The sequence below is a fragment of the Carex rostrata genome, chromosome 3 (genome assembly GCF_964058835.1).
Source record: "Carex rostrata chromosome 3, lpCarRost1.2, whole genome shotgun sequence".
NCBI classification, from domain to species: Eukaryota; Viridiplantae; Streptophyta; class Magnoliopsida; order Poales; family Cyperaceae; genus Carex; species Carex rostrata.
In genome coordinates, this window is record NC_135920.1 from 1,670,731 (window position 1) to 1,690,095 (window position 19,365).

A 19,365-nucleotide genomic window follows, 5' to 3' on the forward strand; every position below is an offset into this window, starting at 1 on the left:
TTTTTTTTTTTCAAGAGCACAAATGCACAATCATCATATTTGTCTGCCCAATTTTAAGAAAGTTGAATCCAGCCTTAAAATTTTTCTTTATTTATAATAACTGAGAACGGACTGAAACGTGAATAGCAGCACAACGGATCCGTATACCGTGGATCTATGCTGCTCTTACGGCAATTAAGCCTTTGTGCACTTGTAATTTTTCTGGGTTAAATTTATTAATAATGGATGATAATCCTGGTAACATAAACAAAAATTTAAAGATTTATATTAAGATAAGAAGATTTTAAACACAATCTAATATCTCAAAATAAGAACAATTTGGTTGACTGATCGTTTAGAAAACAGCACTAGGATAATTTTCTTGCTTAACCAATTTGGGTCCGATGGATATTGAACTCAAATTTGAGTCTTTAAAGTTCTCCATCCGTCTGATTCATATTAAAATATGTGCACATAAATATTAAAACTGACGTGCATGCTTATTAAAGCAATGCGCGTGAATTTTAAAGCGGATCGAACGAACATAAAACCTATCGGAATTGAATCCGATGCTCATCGGACCCCTAACAAAAGCCCTGTTGGTTTATTGTAAGTAGGGCATGAGAAAGATAGCAAAAAAAACAGTAGGGAATGAGAAAAACAAGTTATCATTACATAATTTTAACAAATAATTTTCATAAAATCATGCAAACGAAGAACAAAAATTAATCCAGTAAATTCGTTCAGTCAATGCAACATCTCATTCTATCTATTTTCCAATTCTCGATAAAACAAATCAGACAACTCAAACCAGGATACATGGAGAAATTGGAAGCCAACAATTTGATCAGCCAGCATAAATGTGCACGCCGATCGCTATGAGAAAGATGGTGATCAAAGCAAAATAGAGGACAGCATGAACCAAGATCGATATCCCACTAGTCTGCATGTTCCCTGTTATAAAAATTAGGTTGGTCAGAAATTTACTAAAGCAGGTTCAAAAACCATATTATCAAACAAGTCCCTCAAATAGTAGAATTTCATTTTACTGGTTAAATAAGTCCTCATCGCTTCTGCATACCAGTGTGCATTTTACCATTAATGCAGATTAGAAAGAAAGGTTACCCAAAACAACATGGATATTTCAATTTGCTTTCTTCCCGGCTTTTTTTTTTGGTTTTTTTGTTTAAGGTATATTTAAAAGTATAGTTTTGAAGGGAAGAACTGTTTTCATAAGGAAAATTTTTATCATTCAGCAGCATAAACCGACGATTGGAATTTGAAGAGAAGGGGTATAAATCTTGAAAAGATAATAAATAATATCAAATAGACAAGATTTTTGGAAAACAAAATACAGCAAACTTTACCAAATTCGATGATGCGACCGCGGCCAGGCAACTGAAAGAGCAGTCCTGGAGTGAGCAGCACAAACAGCACCACCGCTATCACGACCGGTCCCCAATCCGCCATCTCTCTCTCTCTAGGGTTTGGTTTAATTTTTCAAAAATAAAATAATTAACAGCAAAGCCGAAAGAGAGGGTTCGGTTTGGCTGTTTTCGTTTGTTCTTAGTTTGAGTGAGAGAGTAAGGAATTCGTGGATTTGTTTTGGGGATAGTGAATGACATGACTGAAGGGGTTAAATAAATGATACATGGGGACTGCCATTCCAGCGGTGTGGCCGAGTCTCGTGTAGATATGTGTCATGTGACCTTCGGATTTCTGAAAGTATACTTTATGACATAGTGACAAGATATCAGAATTATATCCGAATTATACCCGTTTAATTCTTTTTTGAGGTGATGCCGAACCGAACACCGAATTATTCGGTTGACCGAACTTTGACCGAATTAAATCCGAATAATTTCTGAATTTTCCGAATTATTCACGAATTTTTCCTGAATTTTTCTAAGAACAATTATTTTTTTGGTTTTTTATTTTTTTTGCTCCCTTGCAGGAATGAGATTTCTGATCCGGATAATTCCGAATCATTCCCGAATTATACCCGAATTATACCCGAATTATACCCGAATCACGAATTTTTGATCTCGCCAAACCGAACCTGAATAATTCATTTGTCACTATGCTTTATGATACGATTTAAAGCGGGTTGCTTTCATGATACATTGGTAGGCTGACTAGGCTCTTTACAAAATCCTCAAGTTTGTTGGCACTCGGCAGCAATTCCGGAGACGCAATTTATTTATTTTTTAGTGAATTCTTCCGAGATTTTTGTTGCCGACCGAAAACGGCATAACTAATATTTTTCCGTATTATTTTCTAAGTGCGATATATTATGCATAATTATTAGAGAAAAGATTTATGTCCACTGGATTTTGTCCACCATTTGTCCACAACACTATTCATTCCCGATTTAACTGTCTTCAACTGTCTCCCCGCTATCCAATTTATAACAGCCTATTTAAACATCGACAGACGACGGGATCTATCTTTTTTCTTTCATAAACCCTCTTCTCCAAAAAAGTTGGAAAAGAAAAAACGAAAATCGAATGGCCACTCTACCTTCTCCGGCTCCGATCAACCTCCCCATGGCAAGATCCTCCGCCACCAAGCCCTCCTCTCTTCTCTCTTTTGTCCGTACGAATCATCGCTTTGACTAGATCTGCTAACTCAGAGGGACAATCATCTGTGGACAGTGAAAACTAGGAGGAGTCGCAGGTCAGAGCGGGTCTCATTTCATGTATTACATCTTATTAAATCCAAAAGCTTATGGTAAATATCTAGTTGTATACGAAATTGTAATCTATATGATTTTTTTTTTGTATTTTTCTTTTGTCATTTATTTTTCGTTCAATTTACGATTTCGTTTTTGAGATTACTGACTCGATCTCGTTGTTTTAACATGATCGCCATGGAAGAGTGTTATTCAAACAGAGTGTTATTCAAATTTCTCTGCTCAGGTTTAATTAGATCAATCGTGCAGATCTGAACGGCCTCCTCTCCTATAGTCCATTTTATACATGATCGCAATGGAACCTTCAATCATGGAGCGCAATCGAATAGAAGTTATTTTTGTTGAAGAGCACGGCAAAATTCAAATCTAGTAAGTTATTTATGTTGAATTTGTTGTTTTCGTTATATACAGTAACAGATCTAGCATTTCAAATGAAATCTGGAGGAAAGAGATGATAGAGAGGCGATATGGAGTATTAATCTGTTCATTTTACTGTATTGCCCCGTTAATTTTACAGTATTCATCTTGTCATTTTACAGTATTTATCTTGTGAAAATCTGGAGGAAATAGATGATAGAGAGGCGATATGGAGTATTAATCTGTTAATTTTACAGTATTGTCTTGTTAATTTTACAGTATTCATCTTGTGAAAATCTGGAAGAAAGAGATGATAGAGATGCGATATGGAGTATTGATCTGTTAATTTTATAGTATTGCCCCGTTAATTTTACAGTATTCATCTTGTCATTTTACAATATTCATCTTGTCATTTTACAGTATTCATCTTGTGGAAATCTGGAGGAAAGAGATGATAGAAAGGCGATATGGAGTATTTATTTTTTAATTTTACAGTATTTATCTTGTAATTTTACAGTATTCATCTTGTAATTTTACAGTATCCATCTTGTGAAAATCTGAAAGAAAGAAATGATAGAGAGGCTTCTTATTCATCCGAACAATATTCAATTGAAAATTCTACTGTATACAAGATTCAATTTTACAGTTCTGCTAATTCAATTTTACAGTATACAAGATTCAATTGTAAATTTTATTGTGTAGAAGATTCAATTTTACATATACAAGATTCAATTAAAATTTTTACTGTATACAAGATTCAATTTTACAGTATACAAGATTCAACCCAGTGCGGACGCTAATAACTAACTCTAACTGCCAATAACTTCCTATAACTGTAATTTTCGAAAGTACAGTTTGAAAGTACATTTATTTTGTCCTGTTGTGCAAGTTGCTATATTTTTCTAACTATCATGGGACCACTTCAAATAGTTGCTGGATGTTTTGTGATTAACTGATATATTTTATGTGATATATTGTATAATTATACAGCATGTAGAAGTAATTTTACAGTATTCGCACAAGTCAAAACTGTGGACAAATGGTGGACAAAAGGCTGTGGACAATTAGACGCTTCCTTATTATTATTATGATGAGTAGGATTTAAAAATTAGCATTGGATCTAGTGATAAAGGCTCATAATTTTCATGTGGTAAGTCATAAGTTCAAAATTCAAATAGAAGAAATTATTTGTTGTAATAACAAAAGTGTGTAATTTGAAGGCTTGATCTTTATCTTTATTTCTAAAAAAAATATGAATATGATTCAGATGCATCTATTTTTTACCTCGACCATTTGACTATAATTGACTATAATACTTTAAATTTAAATGTCAAAATAAAATTGTTAAATATGATCAATATCAGTTTCTCTATGCACACATAAAAGATCACAACATTTTGATTTTGTTTGATTAGTACATAAATTCGAGATGTTTATTGGATAAATTCGGAATGTTGATATTTCAACTTATTGATTCATATAAAATTGAAATTAAAAAGTGATAATTTTTTATGTGTATGTAGAGAAAATAAAATATATTACATCTAAAGATTTATTCGAACTTATAAATTTTAAAATTTTTGTTATTAAAAAATTAAAAAAGTAAAAGTATGATAGAGACACATAAAATAAAAATATTTAAATCATCCTCTATTAATATATATGTAATATCAAAAGAATTAAATTAACATAAAATTGTAAAAACTCTGTATAATATTGATACAAAAGTTGGATACTAACAAGGTGTATGTTGTAATACATATACCTCAGTGTTGTAACTTGCAACTATATTTTATAGCAAAACTATTTTTCTTTATTTCAACTTTTGAATATGAAATAATAGTTTTATCACATTCAAAATTATACACTCAAAATAAGAAATTCTATCTTGAATACAATAATTGGTCTGATGCTAAAAGTTACCATATTTTCTTATGAACATTTAAAATTTTAAATCGCTACAAATTTAAACTATTGATCTTGTTCATTTAGAAATTATTCATCAAAGTGAATTCTATAAATTATATACTACATATAACTTGCTTCATGCATTTTGTAAATTATTGAATTGTATGGATGAACTAAAAAAATGATAAAAGTTTATGTAGATATAGAGACACCTGTGTATCTCTAATTCATTATTATTTTTTTAACGAAATAAGATAATTAGATGACCTTAAAGTATTTAAACTTCGAAGTATGAAAAATTTATAAACAAGGTAAAGATACTAATTTATACCAATATTTTACATATATCCAACAAAAGTTTTCTTGCGTGTAAGCATTAAAAGGTAGGACCTAATCCTTGAGTGCGTATCCTCTGAGATATCTCAACTTTTGCGTGACCGACGTGTCCGGTGCCTATTTGGGGGTGATGTAGGGGGCCGCATATGTGTGCTTTGAGATTCGTGTATAACGCAACTAAACGGTTTGGATTTTCCATAAAGTCACGCAAAGTTTGAGATATCTCAGAGGATTCGAATTCCCTAATCCTTGGTAGCAACTTCTTGAGTAGTTCACATCAAAAAAAAATAATAATAATTTCTCGAGTTCTTGAGTGCTCTCGGCCAGAGAAGAACATCCACGAGGCGCGGGTCGGTGGCACGTGGCGGGTTCATTGTTAAAGTGGGAATCGTCTCGCGTAATTCAAAAAATAAACAAAACTATGGCACGTCCTCGGTGGACCCACCTTCACCCTTGACCCTTGTGCCAGAGGTACAACCGCCTGGAAATTTTTTATCTATAGAAATTATAAAATTCGGATTTGTAGAAATAGAAATAGAAATAATATCTCTTTTATATCAAATGTGGTAAGAGTTGATTTATTGAGTCTGATATGTACATTCTTTTTTCCTTTAACTTTGATGAATGAAAATTTTTTTATGGATTAGACTTATTAATTCTGATTTATGAAGAGTTAATTTTCTCCGACACAAAATCATCTGTAATCATTGTTTTTTACAGATATAGGAACTTTTGTTCCGCAGAAAATCAACTCCTTTGTAAATCTGAATCATTAAGTCAGATTCATAGATTTTCTAATTGATTTTCTACGTTACAAAACCCTTTGTATATGTAGATATATATGACTTTGTGCCACAAAAAATCTAATCTTTTTGGGATTGGACTCATTGAGTCCGATTCATAATTTTTTTTTTTTTTTTTTTTTTTTACAGATTCTCTGTACAGTTTAAAAAAAATTATGAATCGGATTTAATGAGTCAAATGTTACTAAATTTAATACAAAAGAGATACACTTTCTATTTTTATACTTACAATTTTTGTAATGTCTATGAATAAAAAATTTCACAACCGCCTCCTGAATTTCAATTAAATAATACGAATTTGGTATTACTTGATTTCATGTATATTAATATAGAGGAGGGTTTAAATGCCTCCATTTTTTGTGCCTCCACCATGCCTCCATTTTTTAAAACATTAATAACTCAAAATTTAAAACTTAAAAGTTAAAATAAAACCGTTAGATGTGATCTATGTTATTTTCTCTATGTGCTCATAAAAAATTATCACATTTCAATTTTGTTTTTATGTGAATCAATAAGTTCAAAAATCAACGTCTAGAAATGATCCACATTAGTAAGTTTTTAACAAGCTCTTAATGATAACCCAAATAAAATTGAAATGTCATAATTTTTTACACGTGCATAGATAAAATGATGTAGATCATATCCAACGGTTTTATTTTGACTTTTAAGTTTTAAATTTTGAATTATTAAAGTTTTAAAGAATGGAGGCATGGTGGAGGCACAAAAAATGGAGGCATTTGAACCCTCATCTTAATATATTAGCTGTTTTTCTGAAAAAGAATAATAGGTTCGGAAGCATTCTTTATTTCTTTATGAAGGTGCTTATCCTGCGACGAACGCAAAGAGACGAAACAAGCCCACGTGCGATTCCTTCTGAGCTCACATAACTAATTCAAATTTTAAATTGTTCTTGTAATATTCGAAACCCTCGAATTCTTAAAACGCGGATTTTAAGATCTGTCTGTTCTATATTAAATTGTCTCTTAAATTTTAAATTTAATTCAGGTTGAGTTGAAAGTTTGTTTTCAGACAAATTTAAAATTTACTTAAGCTAGACCTCAGTTTGAACTCATTCAAACTGTTTTTCCATTTAAGAAAGAAAACGAATATAAACAGTTTGAAATTCGTTGCTTTCTATCGTATGGTCTGTATTCGTCACCTTTCTCCAGTTCCTCAAGTCTCATTTTATCCAGTTGGCGTGTGTTCAGACTACTCGCGTCGTTCACTTGCTTCAGAAGAAGGTAACTAAAGAGAAAAATGAAGGAAAGCGTTACTGTAACGAGAGTAATTTCTCAAATTCGTACCTCCGAGAGTGTAAGTTTCATGTAGTGAGGGGAACCGTGCATTATCTCTTTCATTTCTCTTCCTTTCCATTCCTCTCCGTGTGGATGTTGTGAAGCACAGTCTAAATCATCGGCTCAATGCACAAATTTTCGTCCACTTACCTTCCAGTGTGCTCAAGGCCTAAGCTCCATATGCCACTCTTTTCTGATTTTTTTCTAATTTAACAGGTTTCGTCGTGTATGAATTTGTACAAGTTACAACATGTACTATTTAAACACTAAATTGAGAAATAATATTAGATAACGAGTATTTTTTAAAACATTTAGCTATAAATAAACTAAAAACGCTGAATATGTGAATTTTGTGGATACAAATTTATACCCATATATGTTTAATGAAATATATATCTATCGACGGTTTCACCAAAAAAAAAAAAAAAATTGAGTCACCAGTTTAGTTTGACACAAATCTCAAAACATGGTTAGAAATTATTCTACTCTCTGAGAACTGAGATACAATGGACCTGTCGGGTGGAGGTATGTAGTTTCTTTGGGATTTCATGCAGCGTCTTTGATGTATTTTTCGTAGTACATATACTATCATGTAGGGGTGGCGAAAAAGCTCGTAGCTTGTGGCTCAATCGTGACTCGCATTTGACTTGTTCACTAACAACTTGTTCGTTATTGAACCGAGATGTTAACGAGCAAGCTCGCCACTAGCTCGGTCCATAATTAATGAGTTCAAACTGGGGTCTAGCTTGCTCGTTAGCTCGACTAGGCATCAATTTGTGAATTTGTATAAATCTGTGTGCATTTTATACTGTCTAGCTCAGTCTAACTCAGTTCAGTTCAATCCAAAAAGCTTGTATAATTTATTTTGTTCTTAAAACAAGATCCAGTCAGATCTAGCGAGCCAGCTCGGCCTAGCTTGTCACGAGTTCGAGCTTAGGTTTTAACTTGGATGCCCTAGATCCAGCTCGTTCGATTGTAGCTCGATCCATAATTAACAAGCCGAGCTAGGGCTTAGCTCGGACCGAGCCAGCTCGTTGCCACCCTAGTCTCATATTATTACTCGCCATATGGAAAATTATATTTGTTTGGATTTTGACTCTCTGACATTTTTAAAGAAACTTTGAAGCATATCTGCACCGTTGGATCGGTAATTTTGCACGAATTTTAACAAAATCAATAGTTGAGATGTATTGTTTGGAGATATTTCTTTGAGTAGAATTAGGATGTTCCTAAGTTCACCAATAAATTGAATTCAATTCTAAAATTTATTGGATTGAATATAAACGACGAATCTGAACCGTGTATATACATACAAATATTTTAAAATTTTGAATTAATTTTGTATGGAGTCAATTGATCAATTTTTTTTTTTAAATAAATGTATTAAAATTAAGTTATAAGTCTTTTAATTTTGACCGATTGACTCTATACAAAATTGATTTAAAAGTTCAAATTTTTTTACATGTATATACATCACTCATAAGATAGACAGATTTCAATAATTTAAATTTATTATTTAATATTAATTCGATAAATTTTAAATTTGATTTAAAAAAAATTGATAAACTTAAAAAACACTACCAATTTCTTTTTCTCAACTTCAGAAAGGCATGGATTCCTAGAGAAAGACTTTGTTTTTTAAAGCCAAGGACTTTTTACGCCAGCAGTTGTGGTCTTCTGGACACGCCGAATTCCTTCTTAGAGGGAAAAAGTATCTCCCCGATCTGTTACAACTTACAACCACTTCTCTTGCTGTCGTGTCTGGTTCCACCGAAAATAAATATCAACGTGAACCATCAAAAAGGTTAAGAAGGACAAACCTACGGGTTTTGAATAAAAAATAAAGTGAAAATAACAATCTGCAGAAAGTAATAAATTTGAAATTGACAAAATCACAAAATACATCACAAAGTAGTCCCACCAATTTTTGTTAGCTGTGAAGTTTACAAAAAGTAGATACACGATCGTGGGGTAACGCTAAGGTGCTATGGATTGCATAGAGGGCTACGGTGCTACGGCTCAATATTTGAGTTTTCAAAATTTAAACGGTCGATCCGAACTGTTTATCTTGTTCTCCATATTAATATGTATTTGGAGACCAAATTTTACATTTTTTGAAATTTTTTTTTTACTATTTTTTTAGATAGGTAGAAAATCAAATATCTGAATGGTGCAGAATTTTTTAGATCAAGTGATTTTCTGCCTATCTAAACAAATAGTAAAAAAATTTCAAAAAAATATAAAATTTGGTCTCCAAACACATATTAATATGGAGAACAAGATGAACGGTTCGGATCGGCCGTTAGAATTTTGAAAACTCAAATATTGAGCCGTAGCACTGTAGCCCTCTATGCAACCCATAACACCTTAGTCTTACCCCACGATCGTGTACTATATTGAAGAATTGGAATTTCAATCAATATGAAATGAGCTGGATTACGGTGTTTTGAGAAGTAAAATAATATTTTACTAGCCCCTCAAATATCTGTTTTTGTAGTCAAAACAATCAATTCAAATCATTCAATATGATCTCTATAATAAAATGTGTTTGGAGACAAAACTTAACATTTTTTTAAAATTTTTTTTATTATTATTATTATTTTTTTAAATTATTGTTTTTCAGAAAATTATAGATCATAAAAAGTAATAATTTTAAACCTTTCAAAAATAATAAAAACAATTAAAATTTGGTCACCATGAACATTTTAATATGAAAGTCATGTTAAACGATTCTGATTGATTTTTTGAACCTTGAGATTGTTAAATAAGAACAGAAAGTAAAACAAAAACTTTACTTATCTAACCCATATGAAATTGTATATACTGTGACGTTTAAATTATCCACCATTATATATACTGGTTACGTATAGCTGGGTGGTAAATCTTTTTAAATTATGCACCGCGAGGGATGTCATAGATTTACACTGGGTTATATTTTAAAAAAAATTATATTGGGTTATACTTTTGATTGCTTTCATTAAGCTTTCCAGGGATGTGACTTGGGATAAGGTGAGGCCGGATAATTGAGGGGTTTTTTTTTTTTTTATGGTTAGTGGAAATTCCACTAAGAAATATATTAATAAAAAAGTTTTTACAGCAGTAGGACATTAACCAAGTAGTTAACGCTGTACTTTCTAATTAATTATTTACATGATAGGAAAGATTAAACATAAAACATAAGCATAAAAAAAACCAAATTAATTACTTTCTAATTAATTATTTGCATAATTGAGGTTAGTGTTATGAAATTATAGGGGTTAAAATATGACCCGATCCGATCAATTTTTTTTTACAAGCCAAATTAATCCCAACCTGACTCGACCGGAGATGACCCGAAACCCAAACGTAATGTGGATGACTTGAAACGTAAACATAATGTCATGATGGAGGACTTGAAAATACAAATAATGAAGACAATTAAGGAAAATTTTATATAACACTATTTTTTTCAAAACACTCTCCTAAAATTCTTAACAAAATATCATTGTGGGTCCCACTTTTCTATCCTCTTTCCCTCCTTCCTTGTCTCTCACTCCTCCCTATTTACTCCTCTTTATTCTTTGTTTAATCTTTTTAATTAACATAATTTATTTTAACATTCCTATTCTATCTAATTTATTCGGTTTAAAATTTCATATTTCTAATTTTAACAATTATAAGAAATTTATCACATTGCAGGTTAAGCACAATTTAAATTAGGATTGGTCAATTGAAACGATAATGTGAATTAGATTCTTTAATGAAATGATAACGTGGTCAATTAAAAATTAATGTAATTGAATGTTCCGTACTTTTCCATTCTTTACTGTAGTTTTTTAAATTTTTATAGACTATTTAATTTGATTTCTGCTTATATGAGATTAATTGGTTATGCTTACAAGTCTCCTTTTTTGCCTTCTAAAATTCTGCCTACAATTATAAATATCTAATTGGTGAGACTACAAGTTCAACTAGAATAAAAAAAATATATATGAAATGGTGAATTGTGAACAACTCTTTCAACTAATAATATTTGAGAATAACTAATTTCAACATACTTATCTACATGTTTGCTTGATCTGCACTAGCACTTGCGTAATTGGTGATATTGTTTGGTCTTTTAATGTTGTTATGTCATCCTCTTGATGATAATTTTGTATAAGAAAATGTCAATTAATTATTATAATGGTTATTTTTTCTTATTTTTTTAAGATTGTATCATATACATAATTAGTATATTTTTGTTGAAGCATAATTATCTCACTAAATTGTTCTTAATTTGTGATGTGATAAAATTGTTATAATTGTGAAATATAAATATATAAAAAATTTAAACCAAATAAATCAGATAGAATGTGTGTGTTAAAAAAATTATATGTTACTTAAAAAGATTTTATAAAATAATTTTTATAATAATTTTTAAAAGGACTCATTTGTTGGAAAGATTCTATGTATGAGTGATATTATGCTTTCTGATTTAAGCAAATAAAATTTTATACTATAATTTTGAATTCTAATTCGTTTTACACTAAAAATAAAAAATAACTCAAAACGTGAATGAGATAATAAAGAGTTTGGCTAGTATAACATCAGTGTCATTTCAACATATATAACACCAACTCTAAAACCTATCAAATCGACTTTAAACGGTAAATCCAAACCGTTTAAACCGATATACTTCATTAGTTGTGCGTTTACATGCAAAATTTATAACTTTTCAAATTTATTTAGTATTAAATCAAGCGGTCAAATATGTGAGTTTTTAAGTTAATTTTAATACATTAATTTTTCAATATTTTGACCGCTTGATTTGATGCTAAAATAACTCGAAAATATAAAAAATTTGTATGTAAACGCATCACTCATAATGTAAATCGGTTTGAACGGTTTGGATTAGTCGTTTGAGGTCGATTTGATAGGTTTTAGAATTGGTGTTATATATGTTGAAATGACACTAATGTTATACTAGCCAAACTCGATAATAGATGTATTTTTTACTTAAACAAAGAATAAAAATGAGTAAATAGGGAGGAGTATGAGGGAGAAGAAGAAAGGAAAAAAGTGGGATTCACATGAATATTATGTTAAGAATTAAAAATAATAATAATTCTATTCTATTTTTTGAAAAAAAGAGTATTATGTAAAATTTTCCGATAATTAATCCTCAAATATATTTCTTATCCAACAAGCCAATTAAAAATTCTTTATCTACACTATCGCTCCATAGATTACAATACAAATAAAATTATCGCATAAACGAATATTATCGTCGCTATTAGCCTAAACCGAAAGGACAGCCGACTAAAATTTTCCTGGGAAGGACATCTGTCCTCTACAGCTTGTGTGATTGACCAATTAACTGATTTAAATACTTTGATGGAAACGAAGGAATCTTATTTCCACCCTGTGATTTTATTTCATTAATTTAATTGTATTTACCGGAAAGCATTTTTGCATTATAATGGGCCTGAAGATGTATACTCCATGATGTGTTCTAAAACAGATCCGAGCAGCAGTGCACCAATACAACATCGCTAAGATGTTGAACATGTTCATCACCGAGACCAAAGTACATACAAACTCATTTAGTCATCTTTCAAAAGAAAAGAAAAGAAAAGAAAAATAAAACAATTAAAATAGAACAAAGTGCTCAAGTGGTTAGTGACAAAGTGCTTTTGTGTAAAGCATGTTTTCCATTAACAAAAGCCATCATCTCCTTATCATTTTTTATGCGCATCCATGCATTATAATTAGTGATTGACATTCTATTCCCCTCAATACGCACACACCCATAATATTCCAATTTCCAATTACCTGATCTAATTAGGAAGAAGCTCATTATGTCTACTGATTGGGGACCAGTGATTGTTGCAGTGATTTTGTTCATCCTTCTGTCGCCGGGTCTGCTGTTTCAGGTTCCAGCAAGAACCAGAATTATTGAGTTCGGCAACATGTATACCAGCGGCATCTCGATTCTTATACATAGCATCATATTTTTCGTAATACTAACTATTCTCGTGCTTGCGATCGGTGTGCATGTGCGCACTTGATGATCAAGCTTCAGGTAAAGGTTTATCTGGAACTCTCTGGTGTTTGGCTTCTCTTTTATCAGTGCTTCAATGGAGTTATGAAAGTGTAACTTCATTTAAAAGAAAGCTGACAAAGTTGGTTTTTCTGTTTTATGTAGTTAATATTGCGCATAAAATTTGTGTGGAGTGTACTCTCTTGTTAGACTGCATACCTGATATATGTAATTGAGTACACTGAATGGTAAATTCATTTGGTTGTCTATAGCAGATAAAGGCTTATAATTATAGAAAATTTCTAGCTTTGATTCACACCATAAAAGGAGCATATCCATATCAATCAGGTGAGAAAAGGAATCATTGTTTATGTGATAATTATTAGACAACCATGTATTGGTTATCCACTAAATTAGTTCTGGCATTATATTTATACACCGGATAGGAATTCTCCTACTATTTCAAATCAAATTGTTCAAGTTTCTCGGAGAAAATATTGCAAATGCCAAATTGCAAATGACCAGTTATTAATTTGAGTAGTCAATCAGGAATGAGAGCTGAAGCAACTGAGACATTAAAAGACTGATCATGCTCTTAATAATATTATTAGACAACCCTCGATTAGTAAACAAAATTGTTCTGCTACTCCATAAAAGCAACTCGCTGAAAGCACAAAAATCCACCTACAGGCTACAGTTGCTCCTCCACAGAAAACCCAGACTGTGTGAGAGTTTATAACAAAACAAGCGAAATCAGCACCCAAATTTCATTAATTATCACACACACTTGCGGCACAGATCACATACATATAACATCACAAAACCCTAGCGACCTAACTAGATCTAGCACCGCTTGAGGAATGAACTAATGAAGGAAGAACTCAGCCGGTGTTGATGTGGAGGTGGAGAGCGAGGATGATGATGGTGAAGGCAGCGAAGAAGATGAGTGTGTGGATGAAGATGGCTTTCCCGTTGGTGCGGAAGCTTCCAAAGTCCATCGGCCGATGCGTCCCCGGCAGCTCAAACAGCAACCCCGGTGACAGCAGCACGAACAAAACCACCCCCACCACCACCGGCGCCCAATCTGCCATCTCTCTCTCTCTTTTCCTTCTTGGAGGAGAGGGGTTGTTGAATGGGGAGAACAAATTTTGGGTAAGGAGAAAGGAGAGTGCGAGTTGGGGAAAGGAGAATATTTTTGAGTGTTAAGTGGACGACTGGACGGTTCGAATCTTCATCTTGCTTCTCGTCCCCTCAGGTTACCTGACTCGGTACAATTAAATCGGACGGGTTGAAGTAGGAATTTTTAACATGGTACGAATCACAAAGCACAAATAATAACCCCCCCCCCCGGAATCCCGAGTAGGCATCGGATAAAATTAAATCTGGACCGTCTATTTTGATTGTGTTAAGTCAGGTACCTGGGAGGATAAATGGTAAACGGACGCCAATTTTTTTAACTTTTTACACTCGGAATATTTTGACTGACTTTGACTTATGTTGAGAACTTGAGATCACTACGGCGTCCTGCTCCGATCTGAAGACGGTCGACATCTATTAAATTTAAAAGATTCTCTTTTGAATTAATGGAGATGATACGCGTTCCCAGTTCCCTGCTTGACAGACGTTCTAATACTGAAAAAATATAACAGTGTTAATCTTACAATACCAGAATGTAAATAAACTATCTAAAAATAAGAAAAAAAGGTAAAAGAGCTGCAGTCTTCACCACGTTTCATAACTTAAAATTACCAACTACATAACAATGTTGACAGACGTAATTGGAGAGGGACAGTGTCCCAATGTGAGTTCTTACTTCTTACTAAACAATTAGATTGGTTTAATTCAAAGAATTATAAAATTGAAGCATAGATAAGGAATAAAGCGAATAAAAATATAAAGAGGCCGAGTGATCGAGAGTTGATGTTGTTGGCTGCCTTGCCTGGCCACGTTTGATTGGAGCTTAAATACGAACTATGATCTTTATTTTCTGTACAGAGTCTCACAAAATTAATTTTGAGTCTGCACGAATGATCTTTCGAAAGAAAAACCTTTTTTTTAGAGAAATATAGAGATGAAGCTTTTAAATTTTATTAATTGAGACACCAGAAGTGTCAAAATTTACAGAAGATAAACTTATTTCTCAGTTTGGTAAATAAAACAAAAAAATATTTCTCAAAACATACAGCTATTCGAACAAAAATTATGATGATCACGTTGTTATTCTCTTCTTCTTCACTATCAATCGTCACCGTTCAACATCATTTATTTTATTATCCTTATCATCTTTATCATCATTATTTTAATTTTTAAAGCACCTAATTGATCAAATTTTGGTACTTAGCAGGAACACATATCTAGTGTGTGTGGTTTTTTAGGGTGGCACGCAGACTTAATCTGTTTGAAATATAGAAACGTTAGTCAAATTTGATATATTTGTAGTAAAATTCGGATACAATTGTACGATATATTGCCCAAACTTTAGATGTTATTTTGTTCTACCATTTTATTTGAATATAATTTCCAATAATTTGGGAATTCTAATTGCAGTTTGGCCAACCATCGTCCTACCCGAAACCTTAAACCTCGTCTTAAACCTAGATATCATACTCCTTAATTTAAATTTGATCGGCAGTAAAAAAAAAAAAAAAAAAAACTAACTTGGTTCGGGAAAAGGAATCCACAGTTAAATTCAAGAAAGAAAGGTAATGATAAAAAGTTAAAAACTAAAAAAAGTGACGTGAGGCCAACTTTCTATCTCCTCTGCTTTTTTTATATAACAAAGTTCACGATTCCAACCCAGCCTGGTGGACTTTTAAAAGTGACACGCATACTGAGTTCGCCCAAACTTGCGAGTCCATGTAAACTTGTCCGTATACCATTCTAGACTAATCTGTGTTTATCCTGAATTTGAAAATTTAGACATCTCTATTTGAAAGAGGTAGCGAGGATTTGTTTAAATCTGGGTGTAACCGTGTAAGACAAAAAATATTGATATTATTTTTTCAATAAGCCTAATGTTCATTCTCTCATGTGTCAATTCTGATTTTTTTTTCTTGAAGGTGCTAAGTAAAAAAATTCACGTGATTTGTAAGCAATGTTATCAGAACCGAACCGGACTGGCCGGTTCGGCCAGAAAAAACCGGAACCGGCCACCTGTCCGGTTCGGTTCCTTTCAATTACCGCTTTTGTTGTTGTATCGGTTAAAAGTGGTTTTATCGGCCGGTTCATGTCAAAAATTCTCTAGAGAAAACTGAGTTAAACCACGGTTCAAATCATATCTTCCTATTTCGCTAGATTCTTCCTCTTGCAGAAGCGATAATTTTGCAAATCTTCCAATTTCGCTGGATTCTCTATTTCCTACCTTTTCTCCACATGCTGAGATGGAAATAAATATGATATTTGCTCTCCTTTCTACTTCAATCAGGCTTTCTCCTTTAATCTCTTGGTATTTCTTGTGGTATATTGCACATAGGCCCAAGGAGCTTCTGATTTCTGAAGGCATAAACTTGAAACGAAATCATCTAAGAACTTGCATTAGATACTGTAAGTATTCTCATTTGATCATTTAATTCGGATTTGTAGTTCATGCACTTGAAAAGCTTGAATTTTTGAGATGATTGTATTGAATAGATGAATGCATTAAAGGTGTTTGATGAAGTGCTCAAATTAAAATAACATTTAGATGAGAGTGGTAGAGTTGCCAATTACTTTGTCTAATTGTGTAGTAATAAATCTATACATGTTTCTCTCTCAATCAAATACTTGTGAGTATATTTTTGTACGAAACCAGAATTGCATTTACAAAGGTCGTAGAAGGTAAAATGGTGTACAGAGCTGAAGCAAAACTTGCATTTGTGTTGTTGGTTCCCAAATAAAATTATCAGTGCTCTAAACATTCAGAATTAGAAGTTCAAAATCTAGTTCTTTATTAAACAAAGATTTGTTTGTGTTTTTTTTTAAATGAACTATTTGATCTGTACTCTAATAGTCCCAAAGCCATGATATTGAGAAAGGTAGAAAATATCATTTTAGACTCCAGTTAACTTTCTTTTTCTTGGGGGCAAAATGTAAACCAATGAAAACAAATTAACGATCACTATGATGTTGCTTTGACTGTGGTTGGGTACTTTGTGTTTTATGAACAAATGAGCTACTTCAACCTGGCCGATTTTTTTATTTATATCCAAAAATTAAATTAAATTTAAAAAACTAACCGAACCGGCTGTCAAATTTTAAATCTACCCAAACCGGTTAACCGTTAACCGGACCAAATTTCCGGTTAACGGTTAACCGGACCCTTTGAAATGGTTCGGTTAACCGTTAACCGGACTCAAACCATGGGTCCGGTTAACGGTTAACCGGATTCGTTGGTTCGCTGAACCGTTAACCGAACCCAATTTTTTTTTTTTTTACTTTTTTACTTTTTTTACTTTTTTTTAAAACAGAAAATTTTAATTTTTTTTTTTTCTATTGAAAATATACATGAAAATTCGTATTTAGATTTATCAAATTTACACCAAAAATTTTTGTAAATCAAATATGAAATTTAAAATTATAGAAAAATACACATACACATACACATACACATACACATACACATACACATACACATACACATACACATATACATAAATAATATACGGTTACCAATTTTTATTTTTTTTTACTTTTTTTTAAAACAGAAAATTTAAAATTTTTTTTTTTCTATTGAAAATTGATGTGAATTTTACTACTACACAAGTAATAAATCCTAATTTACCCTCAATTCGGTTGCAAGTGTACAACCTTGTCAAGTAGTATTTAGGGATCGTCTCCACAGGGACAATTCGGAATATTAAACCTAACCTAACTAATTTAATTTAGTAAAAGGAAATAAAGGAATTTGTTTGTTTTCTATGATGGTTTGGTTTGTTGCTGATCAAATTGAATTAACTAAATTCTAGGTCTAAATGTGGTTTTAAACAAGAATGAGAAATTAGGGTCTCTTCGGGTTCCTATCCACTAATGTCACGATTAATTGATTTATTAAGGTTGTTCTTATAAATATGAAGGCACAGTCTAATGTTATCGGTATAAAGTGATATTTCTATGTTAATACCGTCTTTAAATTAGTATAAATGTCACCTCTCGGTACTTGGTTACACTAACCCAAAGTTATTAAGTCTTTAACTGTCCCAATTGGTATAGAAAGTTATTCGTCACCTCTCGGTACTTGGTACAATTTTCTAACCTATCGGGTTAAGCCCGTATAAGATGAGCGTCTCCTCTCGGTACTTAGCCTATCAAATACTCTTTTCTTTATGGTCAGGACTAAATATTCAATTTCTCAATTGTAAATACCGAATCCTAGGGTTTCATGCAATTTCGCTTAAGTCATCACAAACAAGTAATATAAAGAAAAGATCATACCAAGGAACAAGTAAATATAATATAAAATCAACTAATCCATGACATAAGTTTCAAGTTCTAACCCTAATCAACCCTAGAAATAGCCTTAGCCAATCATGGCTGCAGCACACAAGAGAAATAACAAGTAAAAGAGTTCTAAAAGAAAAGAAATCAATGTAACCGCTCGAAGAATTCGCTATCTTCTTCTTCCTTCTTTTGTCTCTCCTTTTTCTCCTTATTCTCCTGTGCTTTTCTCTCTTTCTAATGTCTAAAATTCGTTCCTCAAACAGTTATATCCCATCCAGAATTAAAAACAACTAATTATAGCAAAAATCGCTTCTGGAACTGTTTATTGCGGGCCGCAATAACTTCCATTGCGGGCCGCAATAACTTCCATTGCGGGCCGCAATAACTTCCATTGCGGGCCGCAATAATAATACAAATTTTTCTGTTCTGCAAATCGGCTCTGACTAGTTGGTTGCGGCCCGCAATAAAATAATTGCGGCCCGCAATAAAAGTGAAAATTCGCCAGATTTGTGCTTTCTTGCTCCAGATAGCTCGTCTTCCTTCGTTAAGCTCCAAGCACTTGATTGCCTACAAAATAAA

General features: G+C 32.3%; 3 protein-coding genes across 3 annotated transcripts; 1 reads left to right on the forward strand and 2 right to left on the reverse strand.

Moving 5' to 3' along the window:
• Nucleotides 1–626: 626 nt before the first annotated feature.
• Nucleotides 627–1,582, reverse strand: LOC144551896 (uncharacterized). Its single transcript, XM_078299995.1, has 2 exons — nucleotides 1,347–1,582; nucleotides 627–933 (listed from the first exon to the last, which is right to left on the reverse strand). The coding sequence occupies exons 1-2, from the start codon at nucleotides 1,447–1,449 to the stop codon at nucleotides 827–829; spliced, it is 210 nt and encodes a 69-aa protein (XP_078156121.1). The 5' UTR covers nucleotides 1,450–1,582; the 3' UTR covers nucleotides 627–826.
• An 11,368-nt stretch (nucleotides 1,583–12,950) lies between these two features.
• LOC144551905 (uncharacterized) lies at nucleotides 12,951–13,682 on the forward strand. The gene has a single exon (XM_078300006.1). It carries the CDS (start codon nucleotides 13,190–13,192, stop codon nucleotides 13,397–13,399), a length of 210 nt encoding a protein of 69 aa, XP_078156132.1. The 5' UTR covers nucleotides 12,951–13,189; the 3' UTR covers nucleotides 13,400–13,682.
• A 439-nt stretch (nucleotides 13,683–14,121) lies between these two features.
• Nucleotides 14,122–14,570, reverse strand: LOC144552167 (uncharacterized). The gene has a single exon (XM_078300288.1). The coding sequence runs from the start codon at nucleotides 14,460–14,462 to the stop codon at nucleotides 14,253–14,255; it is 210 nt and encodes a 69-aa protein (XP_078156414.1). The 5' UTR covers nucleotides 14,463–14,570; the 3' UTR covers nucleotides 14,122–14,252.
• Nucleotides 14,571–19,365: the final 4,795 nt, after the last annotated feature.

Excerpts from the sequence above, each read along its gene's own strand:
- LOC144551896 (XM_078299995.1), bottom strand. The coding sequence starts at position 1,449 with ATGGCGGATTGGGGACCGGTCGTGATAGCGGTGGTGCTGTTTGTGCTG. Across the intron at positions 934-1,346 it reads CGGTCGCATCATCGAATTTG|GGAACATGCAGACTAGTGGG; the intron begins GTAAAGTTTGCT and ends TTTTTATAACAG.
- LOC144551905 (XM_078300006.1), top strand. The coding sequence starts at position 13,190 with ATGTCTACTGATTGGGGACCAGTGATTGTTGCAGTGATTTTGTTCATC.
- LOC144552167 (XM_078300288.1), bottom strand. The coding sequence starts at position 14,462 with ATGGCAGATTGGGCGCCGGTGGTGGTGGGGGTGGTTTTGTTCGTGCTG.